Source organism: Dasypus novemcinctus, chromosome 7, assembly GCF_030445035.2.
Source record: "Dasypus novemcinctus isolate mDasNov1 chromosome 7, mDasNov1.1.hap2, whole genome shotgun sequence".
NCBI classification, from domain to species: Eukaryota; Metazoa; Chordata; class Mammalia; order Cingulata; family Dasypodidae; genus Dasypus; species Dasypus novemcinctus.
In genome coordinates, this window is record NC_080679.1 from 33,128,034 (window position 1) to 33,143,704 (window position 15,671).

The 15,671-nt window shown below is 35.1% G+C and overlaps 1 protein-coding gene across 9 annotated transcripts in view; it reads left to right on the forward strand.

The window, feature by feature from the left end:
- ERBB4 (erb-b2 receptor tyrosine kinase 4) overlaps nt 1–15,671 on the forward strand; it is a 1,195,692-nt gene that overhangs the window by 1,153,128 nt on the left and 26,893 nt on the right. For 2 of the 9 annotated variants that reach the window (XM_058300185.2, XM_058300184.1), the window contains one exon: nt 3,408–3,470. The exons of 6 other annotated variants lie outside the window; for them this stretch is intronic. In XM_058300185.2, the coding sequence (XP_058156168.1) occupies nt 3,408–3,470 (63 nt within the window). Of the gene's footprint in view, nt 1–3,407; nt 3,471–11,070; nt 11,227–15,671 lie in introns of those variants that run through there. One more of the 9 variants, XM_071216143.1, reaches the window with a different exon arrangement.

Here is a 15,671-nt window from a genome sequence, read left to right on the forward strand (position 1 = left end):
CCACCTCTTCTATGTGGACACTGGATTGGTTGTGTCCATTGCACCTTTATGTCAAGAGGAGGCTCAGATTCCACCTGGATGCTGGATGCAATCCTCCCATTTTCAGTTGTAATCACTCTAGGCTCCATGGTGTGGTGGTTGTCCTTCTTCACCTCCATCTTAGCTGAAAAACTTATTTTTATATCAATGTTACAAGTTACTCAGCTAACAAGATACCAACTACAATAACAATACATCTGCTTTATACAGCAGTTACACTTCCCTGATTTTTGTTTATTCCTCAATCTTGAGGGATTTGGTACAATGTCCATTCTTCCATTCTGACTTCTTCAGGCTGAGATGGGATGTAGATACCATAGGGCAGAGAAGTGATGAGATGATTGAACTATAACATCTTTAAGCTTCTAATTTAAAAATTATTGTAGAAGGACTTTTCAAAATAATTAAATTTAATGCATTTATATTTTCCTCTAAAGAATATCCAATTGGAAAATGACCAAAAGCCTTTCGGGTTACTTTTATATAACTTTTTTTCCCCTATGTGATTGAACATAAAAAAGAGAAAAATCTAATGATAAAAGTTGAAAAAGCATCTCAGCTAAATGATGTAGAAAAAACTTGTGATATTATGAGATTACACTGGTTGTAGTTTACCATGGATCAATATCAATTCTAACAATGTCTGCTATTTGATGATAAATGATTATTGTCTCAGTATGTTGATTTAACATTTCATCTAAAATATGTCAAGACTTCCTACATAATATCCTTCATGCCATGATTGAGATTATTTTTTTAATCAAGAGGAATGATCTCTTCTTCTTTAGACTCTCCTTATCACCAGATATTTATCTCAAAGAGTTCTAAGTAGTAATATTTTAAATTGTTCAATTTATTCCAATGAATGGGTAAACAAATTAATGTATTGAGTGTTTATCATGAGGTTAGCACTGTGCTGGGCAATGAGAGAGACTTGTACCCTCAAAGAGTTTATATTCTAGTTGACGACATACTATTTTGGAGAGTTATACAAGGTATTATAGGAAAAAGACAAAGGAAACTAAATCTGCTTAAGAGGATAGAGAAAGTCATTTTAACTGCCTGTTGATGGAAGACCAGGGTCTAGTTTGGAGTGGGTTTTAATGAAGCACATCTGAAGGATTAAAGGGAAGGCAAAAACAACAACAAACAACAGAACACTTCAACGTAAACAAAGAGAAGATATGCTTTTAAATTTACTTTTTTAAATCCTAGCTTTTAAATATTTCTATATTTCATAAGCTGCAGAGCTCTTATATGTGGCCAGAGGAGATGGGATGGAACTTCTCCCTCCTTTCCTATTGTTTGCCAATATTATGAAGTCTTGAAACATAGTTTGGAAATCTCTTACTTCTCATTACATCATCCAATTCAAGACCAAATCCTTTCTGGTCTTCTGGAAAAACAGCTCTCAAATTCCTATCTTCTCTTTCTTCTGCCATGTCTCCAAATCCAGTCCTCATCATTTCACAGGAATTACTACAAAATCTCCCAACTGCTATCTTTATCTTCAGTTGTTCCTGTTCAATTCCCCTATTCACTAATACCAAACTCTCACTTACCATCTTCATTGTCAGTTATTTTCTTAAAACATCAAAATATTTTTGTGCAAGTAGGCTCAATTTTAAATGTAATCTTTACTTTGGATTAAATGAAAGACAGTGTGACTATTTCAGATGCTTGATATTTGAGTACCACCAGTTCCTTCCATTTCTGCTTATCGTCATTTATTTAGAGTACACCTTTCCATTATTTTCATCAATGTGATAAATTTGAATGTTATGTTTTATTAGATCTTTCTTTATATGATATATAATCCTATTGTCACTAACAGTTGAAGGATTTCTGAACATTTATCCTGGAAATGTCTGGGTCATTCCAGTTGACTAGTCACTGTAATTCATTCTCCACTACTCTCTACCTCTACACACAAATTGCCCAGAGCTATATTATCTGAAAGTTGATCTCTTTTGAAATATTGATTATATATCTTGCAATATGTTGGTGCTTTCTATTTTAGTTTAACAGTGGGGGCGGGGGGATTGGATGGTTGATCTTTTTGGTTTTAGCACCCCTCCCCAGCCATCTAGCCCTTGCGTCCATCCAAATTCATGGAAATTACAGGAAATATAAAAAATGGTTCTGATCTCTCTGATTTTCAGCTAATTTGAGAGGGTTCCTTCACCTTCAAATGGTTAATTTTATACAGCAAAATATCAAGTGGCTTTTTGTTCAATACTTCCTCTTTAGTGCCTGTCTTAAAATCTAGATATATTATTTTAGTTATACTACTCTTTGCTAGATTTGCATTTCTTTAGCAAAGAACCATTTTCCCTTTGTTTCCCATTGCTATTGTCCTTTTATTTTTCCATGACATCCTAGTGATTTTCAGAGAGATAGGAAATTGCATCTTGTTAAACATAATTATAATCTACCTTAAGAACCTGATCTGGATTCTTCCTTTAACCTTATCTCTAGGAATTATCAACAAAATTAAACTGTTCCTCAGTTTTATTAGTAAGAAAGAGATCATTTTTAGACTTCTTTCTCAAATCTCATCTACATGTGTCATGAAAATAATTTCTAGCAAATGTAGGCTTTGGTTAGCCCCTTCTTATTGTGATACAATATGATTTCCTCTATAGTTTTTTTTCTTCTTTAGGGAATCTGCTTGTTTTTATTCCCAGACGATTACCCACATTTCTTTCAATACTTTCCCATATAATAAATATTATTCTTATTCCTTCTCTTGCCAGTCTTTAGACATATTTATATTCCAGACCTCTGTGTTTTTAAAACTGTATTTGAATACCTGTAAGCTCATGCTTGCACATATAATAAAGATGGACTAATCCCTAGAATAATTTCATAGAATACAGGAAATCAGAGTGATTATTTTTTTCTAGGGTGAAATGGCAACCAAGTAGTGAGACTTCCTAGCCTCAAAGTTGGGGAAAGAGAAAAGGGTTGACAGTAAATATAATCACTAAGATACAAAACAAAATTAAATAATTAGGGCCTGCACATAAAATTTCACACTCCCATTTAGACACAGATATCAGGCTCTCCTTGTACCTAAAAAATAAACTTTTCCCCTCTCTTTTGCCACTTCCTTTTCTTTTTTTTTTTCTTTGTTCTTATCTGGCTATGCATATCAATTCGATTTTCCCTAAATACAAATATAATCAATGTGGATTACCCTCAGGCCTACTATATAAATCAACTCTAAGTATAGTAATTTGCACCACTGAGATGCCCTCTTGTATTTGAAATGGATGTACCTGTAATATGGTTTACTGGTTTACATGGTAGAGTGTTAAAGCTGGAAGAATTCTTAAGGTCCTAGTATAAACCTTCTCATTTTACAGATGCACAAACTGATACTGGAGAAGATAAAACCTACTACTCAGTGTCCTGCTTCTATGGAAGAGGTGGGAAGCTATGCTCCAACCTTTCATATCTAAACCTAGCATTCAATCCTCTATTTGTTCCATCTGTTTTGTACTGCTTACACAATGGAAATTTTAATTTGACTTCAATTCTAATGATTTTTAGTATCAATTGATTTTTAAAAGTCTCTTGCAGGGAGTACAATGAGAAGCTAGAGACCCTGTTGCTGTTTTGCCTCTTCTGTTTATGCTTCTGCAAGTTTCACTATAATCAAGAGTTAATAGTTTAAGAGGATCAAATGGAATTGATAAAGCTAAAATAGAAGCAAAAAAAGCAGGGGGAACAATGTCATTATTGGTACTCAGTAACTCCATGCTTGAAGATAAAATGATCCTTAAAAGTTTTACAGTGTTCTAAAATTTTTCAAACACCAACCTAAATAGATCTAGTGATCATCTATTTATTTGTTAGGCTCTGTTCTAAGCTTCTTCCATTTATTACTTTTAATCTTTACAAGAACAAGTGGAAAGAATTAATATTCAGTTTTATAAAGACAGAAAACAGAACAGAGACAGTTGGGTTTTTTGTTGTTGTTTTGTTGAGCCTCACAACAAATATGGTAAAATGTGACGTTTGAGCCCAGATCTGCCAGTCCTCAACAGTCTTTGCTTTTTAACTCCCACCCTTAATTCTGTAAAAGAACTGGCAAAATTAACACATCATCTTTAAGAAAAATAAAAAATAAGTTACTATTAAGTAAAAACCTAACAAATGTGCAAATGAAACTCATTCAAAGCATCAAAAGGTGGTTGGTACAGATTTATAGTTTTTTTTTAATTCTTTACTACTTAGAACAATCTTTATGGTTTTGTTTTGTTTTTAACTCTAGCTTACTACTTAAAACATGCTGACCATTCCACATTCTCTCAAAGTGTATTACAAAAAGTATAATTATTTAATCAGAGAGCCACTTTCATATTTGGAACATCCACAAAAATAAGTGACAGCTCAACAATTCCATAAGGTTTGCAAAGTGCTCTGGCATATGTGGCATTTTATTTTCACACCAGAATTGCAATTTATGTAGTGACTGAAGTCTATGATTTATTATGTGACATGGGAACTTGATTAAGAGCTTGGTCACATAAGAACCAAACCAGTGTCAGGTATTCTGGTTCCAAACTGAAGACATTTCCATTAAATGATGATTCATCTGAAGGAACTTCTTGAACTTGAAGTTGCTTGTAGCTCAGTATCTATATTAGACTTACATGCTGCCAAACATGCTTCTGCAACACTGTGAGTATATCATAGAAACACTGCTTATCTGAGGAGAGTCTGGCATTAAAGAGGATTTTAGTGACCTTATGAAATTATTTTATACTTGAGAGCAATCATCAGCTAGCATAAAGTGCCTTTTTGAGCATTAAAAAGTCTTTGTTAAAAAGTGCTAAAGAAGGAAATCAGAGCCAGGAAAAGAAAGGAGGAGGAAGGAGGGTCAACTAGAAATGAAACTTAGATTGAAACAGTTAATGCTTTTTATCTGAATCATTTAGAGGGCTATTTTTTAGTATTATTGCCAAAAGAGTTCCTGCTCTGCTGTAAATTATTGGAAAAAACCTCATCAAGAAACCTATTCTTTATTGTATAAGACCTAGAGAACACAATTGTGTCTTTACCAATTACATAATAGAATTGGGAGATTAAATCAACTTTCTATTGTGATTTTTTGGAAGTTATTTGATTTATTTATTTTTATTTATTTATTTTTCACAAATCCATCTTTGTCTGCTGGTGCTCCCTGATCAGGCCAGCCTGCTGATGATTGCTCCTGTAAAGGCCTGAGAGAGCGCTGTGTTCTATTTCCTTCTCAATAAGGACTGATGGCATTTTGAGAGGTTCAGAATATCCTTTGATTACTCCATGAAATGGAATGGAGAAGAGGGTTGTGGATAGTGGGGGGTGGACTTGCTCATCAGCTTTTCTTTGTGCATTTTCTGCAGTTGAACATACTCTAATCACAAGCATCTTGTGTTTCAGTTCCTTTCCTTGCTCACCTGCCCAAATGAAAAGTTCTCTCATTCAGTGCAGAATTCTGACATACCAGAGCATTCTAAAGAGAGGCTCATTTGTGCTCTGTATTTTTCATTCAGACACTGTAAATGAATGGCTGTGGGCCAGCCACTCATTACACTTGAGCAAAAGCTAAATTGAGAGATGGGTAGACCACCATGAGAAAAATTCCAAACATTATGACCATGTCCCTTGCTGCAAAATATTCAACATTGTGATGAAGGAAGTACTGTAAATTAGGAGGGAAAAAAAATTGGAAGTTTAATACGCAACCAATTTGGTTTGCTTTTTACCAACAATAATCATAGACATTGTTTAGTAACATCCATACTCATTTTTTTCATGTCTGGAAGAAAAAAAATAATGTTTAAAATTCTTCCCAATTGGAGCTATAGAGACATACATAACTCAGGTTATTTGGAACCTCAGAGTATCTTTTTAGTTAGAGTCTGTTATTATGGCACTGTCTGAGAAACACCAGGCTATTGGATATTTTTGGGTTAGAAAGACTAAACTCATTCTTTCACTCCTGGAAATCACATATATTTATATGAATAAGATGACTCAAAGAGTACATAATAATAGGTGATACCTATTATCACTTACTATGTGCCAGGCACCATATTAATCATCTAACATTCATTAACTCAATCTCTTGAAATCCTTATGATGTATTTACTATTTTATCCCCTATTTTGTATGTGAGGAAACTGAGGTACAACTATGATGAAATAACAGAACCAGTCAGCCTGGTACTAGAATTCATAGAGGCTGTGTTCTTAACCATGATAACTCAGGGCCTCTCATTCTGCCTCTGGCATTTCTTTGCTATTTTAGCACTGATATAAAGTCAGTACTTAGTATTTCAAAGATGAGTACATCAGTAAAGAATTTTGACTTCAATTTCTATTTTTTAGTATCAGACACCTCATAAATGCTAATTAATCTTTTAAGGGACCACCTGAATGATCTTACTACTAGCAACTTATCCACTACTTAAGACTGATACATTTCTACTTATGTCTGTCAAATAACAGGTTAATTCAGGCAAGAAGCAAAGAACATCTAGTCATTCAATCATTTATTCATTCATCAAACATTTATTGAGGTACCAACTATGTGACTGATCTCATAGTTGACTACTAGGGCTGCATTCAACCCTGCCCTCAAGAAATATACAGGTACATAAGTAGCCAATAAAATGCAAAGAGAAAAGTCTTATAGTTAAGACAATCACAAGAAGGCATTAGGGATCATTTAAGCAAATAATATTTTTAAGCAGGAGAGTGATAAAGTCATATTTGGATTTTAGTAAGAAAATTCTGGCAACTTTTTGGTATTTGCATAAAACAAAGAGAAATTGATTATTGCTAGATTAGAGAAAAGGCTAATGTAAGAGTGTAAAGCTCTATCTATACTTCCACTGCCTGAGGCAGAAAAGATAGAATGGAAAATTTTATTTAAGTGATGGTTTTTAGACCCAATAGGATCTGGGTATTACTGGATGTTACAGAGTGAGATGGAAAGTGAAGTCAAGGTTGACACCAAATTTTCTAGTTGGGAGACTGGGAAGTTGTTTACATTTCTCTTAGCACATGAGATTAGAGGGTATAGAATATAAAGAAATAATTAATATCTTGGAACATAAGTAGACATAGCCATTTGACAGTGAGGAATGTATATCTAGAGCTCAAATGAGGTAAAGGCTTGATTTGGAAGGCATTATTATTCTTGAATTCATGACATATTCATGTCCTTTATGAGAGTCATCTCAGTAGAATGTAGAACCAGTATTGAGCAGAATATAATTGAATTAGGAGTAAAAGCAGGTGGTGGGAAAATCTCTGAAAATTTCTTTCATGTGATAGGGAAAAGAACACACAATGTGAGCTCATAGAGGAATATGGGTCAGAGGAATTTTTATAGAATAATCAGCATATGGACATCTTAGATGTGAATGAGCTAGTGATATTGTACAGATGGAAGATAATGGAAAATGGGATAATAAGTGGAGAAAAGTCCAATATGAGGTAGGGGAAGATAAGTTCCTATACATTTATAGAGAAGTTTATCATGGGCAGGATGAGGTAATTTTGGCCTAAGGAAATTTAAGAATGGGATTTAATCCATCTGGCAGATGGGTGTTTCTCTATTCCTTGAGCATTAGGTAAAATGCTCAATATAAAACATTCCACAGATATAAAACATTCAAACTGCTTCCCCATTTTTTTTTCTTTTAATTTGGCAGGGAAAAAAAGTGCTTATTGGGAAAATTTTGTAAACCAATAGCTTCGCATTTCCAGAGCTTCGGCTCTGAGGTCTGACAGCCTATGTTTAAACCCAGGCTTCAGGACTTCACTATTTATTACCTGTGTGAACCTGGACCATTCACTTAATCTCTTGGGGTGCTCTTTTCTAAAATGAGGGTAAAAATAGTATGTACGATGCTTGAGTGCAACACTACTGGCAAAGCACTTCAAACTGTAACAACTCAATGACCATTAGCTCTTCTCTCTTTTTAGGCTCCAATTTCTGCATGTACCTCGATCCCACACTTCATTGATTCACATCACTTCTTCAATTTCCACAACTAAGACCCTTCTTTCATTTCCCAACAAAAATAATTCACACCAAGATTTTCTGAGTTTATAAATTTTATTGATGACAACTGGTAGAGAAGACCAAAGAATCACCTCATAGAGCACAGTCTTCTACTATCTCCCCCTTTTTTTTCCACTCTGACTTTTTCAGTCCTGTTTTCCTCCCATATCAATATAGGCTCCAAATTTTTCTTTCTTTATTACGTAGTATAATGTTCCCTCTCATCTGAAACCTTGGCACTCAGCTCTCAGGTAAATGGCTTCCTTCCCCAAACACTTATTTAAGATTTCTTAAAAAAAAATTTTTAACAAGACAATAGTTATCAAGAGGCATTTTAGTCTAGTTGTAATGACAACTTTTCCATCTCAATGTTATTTAGAGATTAAATTGAGGGACTACTAACAGATCTATAGATTATTTTTTATATGTTTCTTTTTTTAATTTTTTTTAATGTTACATTAAAAAAATATGAGGTCCTCATATACCCCCCAGCCCCTTCACCCATAACAACAACCTCCTCCATCATCATGGGACATTCATTGCACTTGGTGAATACATGTCTGAGCACTGCTGCACCACGTGGTGAATGGCCCACATTATAGTTTACACTCTCCCCCAGGCCACCCAGTGGGCCATGAGAGGACATACAATGTCCAGTAACTGTCCCTGCAGTACTACCCAAGACAAATCCAAGTCCTGAAAATGCCCCCACATCACATCTCTTCTTCCCGCTCCCTACACTCAGCAGCTATTGTGGCCACTTTCTTCATATCAATACTACATTTACTTCCATTACTAATCACAATAGTTCCAGAATAGAATATCAGTAAGTCCACTCTAATCCATACTCTATTCCTCCATTCTGTGGGCCTTGTGATGGTTATGTCCACTCTACCTCTATATCAAGAGGGGGCTTAGATTCCCCTTGGATGATGGATGCAATTCTCCTGCTAGCAGTTGTAGGCACTCTTGACTCCCTGGTATAGTGGTTGACCTTCTTCACCTCCCTGCTAGCTGGCTGGGGTAAGTCCAATAGACCAGAGGGTAGGAGTTGCAAGTCTGTTGAGGCTCAGGGCCTGGCTGTCACATGGACAGTCCAGAGATTCAGATCCCCTGAGTATACACTAAACCCCAGTGCAGGGAACATATGAACATAGGAGATTGTGGCTGAGAGTATAATATTGAGAAAACTTTTTCAAAAATATAATAAGGAAGGTTACCTGTTTAAGATGCTTAAAGGGGAGAATCTGACACAGGACAGGCTTCTAGGGAGTGTGTGAGTGCTCATTTTGTCATAGTGGATTATTTCATTGGATGGAGACCCATACAATAAGAGTGAAGGTTTACCCACATCCTGGGGAGGACTGATGTTCTCAAGTAGAGGGAATTGTATTTCTCGAGAGGAATGGTGGCTCCCAATGCATTAGGGCAGATACATAGATTCTAGTCCTTCTGTTAATGTGGGAAGCAAGGTTGTTGGCAAAGAGGGAGGAGAGCAGGAAACTTATAAAGACTGGCTAAGACTTGGGACAAATGTTGTGGTCAGACATATGAACAGAATAATAGGGCCTAGGAAATTTAAGGACTCACTGAAAGTAGAAAACATAGCTCTTTAAAGCACAATTGTCTTTGAATGTATAATTGTTCAGTGGCACCAAGTCAACTAAGGGCAATGGAGAATGAATAAATGTTGGATACATCAAGAGTTGAGAACTTGTAGGGCAGCTGCATTAAAATAGTGTAGAAGCTGAAGGAACTGATATATTCCACCATAGGGTACACTCTTTTTTTAATGTAATGGTAATGAAAAGCAAGGGGTATTCTTTCCCCGTTTTAGCCTAAGGAAACTGAACTTAGAGAAGTAGAATAACTTGTGACACAGCTAGTAAATAAGGATTCAAGCCCATATCTAGCTGACTTCAAAGCCCATACTTGAAAAATAGAGTGTCAAAAAATTGAGGAGCTAAAGGAAGGCTGAAGAACTGATTGAATCTGAGAAAGGGAATTAAAGTTAGAGAATAAGAGGATGTGATCAGATAATAGGATTTTTTATTTTGAGATGCTGGAACTGGAGTTGTTCCTGGTCATGTGAAGGTTTAGCTATGTGATAGTTAAACTATAGATTAGAAATAATATGAAGGAAGATGCTCAGAGTGATGACACTAAGATACCCAGTGTAGCTGGCCAGTGGTGAAAAAGGTTGGGAATCAGTCAGACAGCATTGGAACAATCTGAATGACACTAATGGACAATCTAAGTGTCAAAAAATGCTTGAGAAGACTGGGGATAATCATCCAAAGGATAAGGACCTGTGGTATAATCATTTAGCATGAGCCTCAAGAAAAGAGGAGGTTTAAATGCATTTTGAGGAGCTATGATCTGAAACTTTAGCGTATATTGACACTATATTTGATACTTGATGGACTAAGCAATCTCCACTAGAGAGGCTATTCCAAAGAAGCCAAGTGAATGTACAGAGTGCCTGCTCACCAATACCAGATTTCTGATAGAAAATAAATTATAGGGAATATCCTTTGAAACAGTATGGAATAGAGTAAGGACAGATCTAGGTTTAGTGGAGCCAGATCCTTTTATTCTTGAGAGTAGGAGTGGTGCCTCTTTAATAAAAAGAAAGCTAAAATAAAAATCTTAGTTTTGGAAATATTAAAAAATCACATAGGCACATGAACCCATAACATGGGACCTTTGCAAGGCCTTGGAAGGGGCTGGAGATTAAGTTTCATTGCTACAAGGTAAACCCACCTCTGAATAGAAGAGGTTAGAAAATATACAGGAAGGATGGCTGCTGGGAATGACTGTGCTCCTGCTTTCAAAAAGCACATTAATAAAAGCTTCCTTTGGGGCTTCTAGTATTTAGAACCACAAGAGGGATGGGATGGGAACTGGAAGTTTAATATGATAAACAAAGATCCATTTATTTATTGTGCCTTCCTTCCTTCCTTCTAGGAAGGGAATTGTCCAGCATATTTTAAAATTTTATCTGTGGGCTGATAAACATTTTATGAATGTTCACCTGACCAGATGCTTAAGAAGAGCTTGTTGTTTCTCCTCTTCTCGCCACCAGAATTTCCAAGCAGGAGAATATGAAAGCATTTCAAAGAAAATAATTCACAACATGGCTTGGGTCAAGCTCTCTTGGAAATATCTTCTCCTCCTGCATAATTGACAGTCATTGTATTTTTATGGCAACAGACTCAATGAAAATCCTAGAATTATTTTCAGTGTGCTAATGTTATTTCTAATTATTCTCACCTGGTGTTTCAATGAACTTTCAATAAGAATTTAAGAGATGAGTCCTAGATATGTAGGATCATCATGTCCTTTTCTGACCTATTAATTTTGACAAGGATAGAGTATATCTAAACTTGTTCATTACAATGAGCTAGTAGGTATCTTTTTTAATACATAGATAAGTAAATTTAAGATAAATAAGAGAGATGGGATACAAATGTAACTGTTCAGGTATATATTTAAGGATTTAGTTATCTTAAATGTGATACAGATAAATTAAAAATGATTAAGAGTTTTGAGTATATTTATAAATGACAAAAGCAATAAAGGTTACTAAGAGAGCCCCAGTGCCTCACAATTAAGGCTTATATTCATAAGATTAAGTATTACTATTTTCTTCTGTCAGAACAAAGTTGCATCTTGGCTCGATATTATTTCTTTAGAAATGATAAATAATAATTGCGCTAATATATAATAAAGGAGAAAGTGGTCTGGCTTTTCTTCTCTATTACTTTTAATTGTTTGTTCATTTGGTAGTCACTGGGAGAAAGGCCTGGGTACATAATATGTCAGAAAGTCTATCCTTTTTAGTTTTTCCCAACTTCAAGTCATTTATCAGCTTACATTAAGGTTGAAATCCTAAGGTTACTTTTCTGTAACTTAGCTATTTTCTTTCCAAGAAGTGTCTTTCTTAAAGATGTCTATTATGCTTTTAAAATTTGCAAAAATAATTTGGATCTCTGTGTATTAAAGAGGCACTGAAATTCTTTCTCCACCAGACATGGCATGAGAATTCATACATTTCCTACATTACTGTGTGGCCCTGCTTAATGTGTCAACTTTCTCTGAAAAGATCAGCAATCACAGGGAAAGAAAAATTTAATCTAAGCACACATTCAGCACTGAGAACTTCTTGGCCTGTTGACAATGCCTCAGCATGAATCCTGAGACATATCTTATTAGGAGTCTGTCTGGATGCTTTCAAGTGTTCAGTGGAAGTGATTCAAGAAAATCAAGACTAACACATACTCCACAGAAACATAGATTTCTAATGTTTCTGTTGCATTGACTCTGTCACCCTCATCTAAAAAAATATAATGAATATTTTATCTCATTTTTTCATAATCTCTGCTGTTAGGTCATTATGTTAATTTATTTTAGTTGGTTAGGGATTTTATTAAGGGACACTTAATATATACCCTTCTGTGACTAAAAGGTGAGAATGTTTTCTAATGGTCTTTAATTTATGGCAGGACTAAGAAAAGGATATTATTATTTTTAATTTTCAAAGGAATGTCTTAATTTTTTAAAAAATAATGCATTAATATACATTCACATGAAACAAATTATTTCTCACTATTTTATTTACATCAACACCAATCATTCTTTTGAGAGTTATTTCTCATGAAGTACTTAAAACCAAAATTTCAAAATAATGTCTACCATCACACAGATAAATATGTAGGTATATAAATAATTTTAATCTGGCATACAAGAAGTATGTGTTATTCGGTTTGCAAAAGTTAGTATGGTTTTATATGGCTAATCCTTGGAAAATTCAGCCTTCAGTTATATTCTTTAACTTAATAGAAAAGGCAGAATGTGTATCACCATCCCAGAATCCTCAAGATTGGGGGATGAATGATGGACTAGAGTAGACATACAGTTATTCTACTATAGATTTATTGCTATTCTAGCAATGGATGAGCTTTTATCATTGATGTGGAGGCAGTGACCACTGGAGGTTCTGAGGGCATGGAGAGGGAAATACAGGTATAATATGGGGGCAATTTAGGGACATTGGAATTGAACTGAATGATGTTGCAGTGATGGATCCATCATATATTTTGTCATAACTCACAAATTGTGCAGGACAGATTGTAAACTATAATGTAAACTATAATCCATGCTTAGTAGCAATGTTCCAATACATATTCATCAATTTTAACAAATGTTCCACACTAATGAAGGATGTTGTTAATATGGGAAAGTGTGGGAGGGTAGGGAGTGGGGCATATGGGAATCCCCTATATTTTTAATGTAACATTTATGTAATCTAAAGCTTTTTTAAAAATAAAGTATGGAATAAAAATAAGAACAGAATTCAGAAAAAAAAAACTTGTTTTACATTTATACAATGCCTTATTTTGTTCAAAGATATTTACCATGAGCAAAAGCTCATAAAGCAAGCAAAACAGGCATTATTATTCCCATTCATCAAGTGAGGACACTGTTTTTTTTAATAATATACTTTTTAGATTTTTTTAAAAAGATACTTAGATTACAGAAATGTTACATAAAACATATGGGAGATTCCCATATGCCCACTACTTTCCCCTCACGCATTTTCCCACATTAACAACATCCTTCATTAGTGTGGTACATTTTTGTTACAATTGATGAATACATTTTGGAACATTGCCACTAAGCACGGATTATAGTTTACATTGCAATATACACTCTGTCTTACCCAATTTGTAAGTTAAGACAAGATAAATAAGGCTTGTATCTGTCATTGCAATGTCATTCAGGACTATCCTGAAAATTTCCCTGTATTATATCTGTTTCCCCCCTCCTTCCCCTCAGAAACTCCAGTGGCCACTGCCTCCACATCAATGATAACTGTTCTTCCATTGCTAGAGTGACAATAAGCCTAGATTAGAATACCGGCATATCTACTCTAGCCCATCATTCATTCCCCAGTCCTGAGGATTCTGGGATGGTGATGCCCACTCTGCCTCTAATTGATAGGGGGCTTAGATCCCATTGGGCAGATGGATGGGACTATCTTGCTTGTAGTTGCAGACTCTGTTCCTTGGGATGGTTATTGTCCATCATCATCTCCTTGCTAGCTGAGGGACACTAAGTTGGAGAAAGACTTTTCTACAGTAGCAGAGTTACTTCTCTAACAGGTGCTCTTCTGCAGCTGCTTCCTTCTCTATAGACACATATACTCTAAAATTTTAACTTACTTATAACTTTGATTTTCTATACAATTTACCTATGACATCCTTAAAATGTTTTTTGAAAAATTGAAAAAAAATCCTTCATAGTTCATTGTTTTATACACCACAGTGGGGCATATCCATGGGTGGAGTGTGCCACTGAGAAAGGATACTTTTAGGGATTTGTTTGATTTTTACAAGCCAAAACTACTTTTTCCATCTGCCTACAGCCTCTTTACCCTCATTGTTCTTAAAGAACAATTTATACGTTCAGGGTTAAAGCTGAGGCCTGGTTTCCTAGGCCTCCAAATCATTAGGAAATATATATTTCTCAAGGGAGTGCTGTCATACTAATGATAGAATCCTGAAGTTTTATAACTAGACATGAAATGTCCATTGCATTTGGAACCGTTCACCATTTGTAAAAACATTGTTGCCATTAGAACTCAGATATAAAATAATGCCTTCAGAAATGGCTGCTGACAGGAAGAGTGTTAGATATTATATTTTAATAACAGTAACTGGGCTAGGATTCACCCTATATATCTGCAGAGTAAGATATGTGTAATGTATGATTTGAGGAATGCTAAAAGTCCCTGTTCTTTAAAACATCCTACTAGCTGTTTAGAGTCCCTGAAATTCTCATCAATAGACTAACTCTTAGGGTTTAAGATATATTTCTAACTACCCACCCTTTTATTCAACACATTTTTATTGAACATTCACCATGCCCTGACTGGTGGGCAGGCACAATCTCAGGGATTTCAGGCAGATTTTTTTTCTCCCTTAGTAAATCATAAAATTATTTTTCTAATTAGTCCTATTTTTTTTTTTTTTGGCCTGGTAGTAACTTGCTGTGTGACCTTGAGGGAAGTCACTTGCCCTCAGTATTGCCGTTGTAAAAAATGGGCAGGTGTGATTCAGTGATCTCTGGAAGCCATGTCAGATCTAAAATCAGATTCTCTAGTTTCACCTGTTTTAAATTTTTTTTTTTGCCTCTTTCATGGGTTTTATTAAATTTTTACCATTTTAGAACTTGAAAGGAAATTACTCTTGTCATGGTCTTGGATAATATGACTTTGGATAAATTGACATTGGCAGCAAACAGTATAAAAGTCAGAAAACTAAGTAGTATTGGTCAGGTTTTATTTTTAAAATTCCTAAGTGGTCCATGAAAAAATGCAGAAATCCTTAGCATATTTTTATTATTCCTTTTTGTATGTAGCAAAATCATATTGGGGGGGGGCTTTTCAAAAATGGTAAAAGCTGCTTTGACCGTGGTCAACAAGTAGCTCGTGGGGTTAGCTTTTTTCTCTTGGGGTGCTGCCTTCAATCTGATATTCATTTTGGCTCAGATCACTTGTAAATACC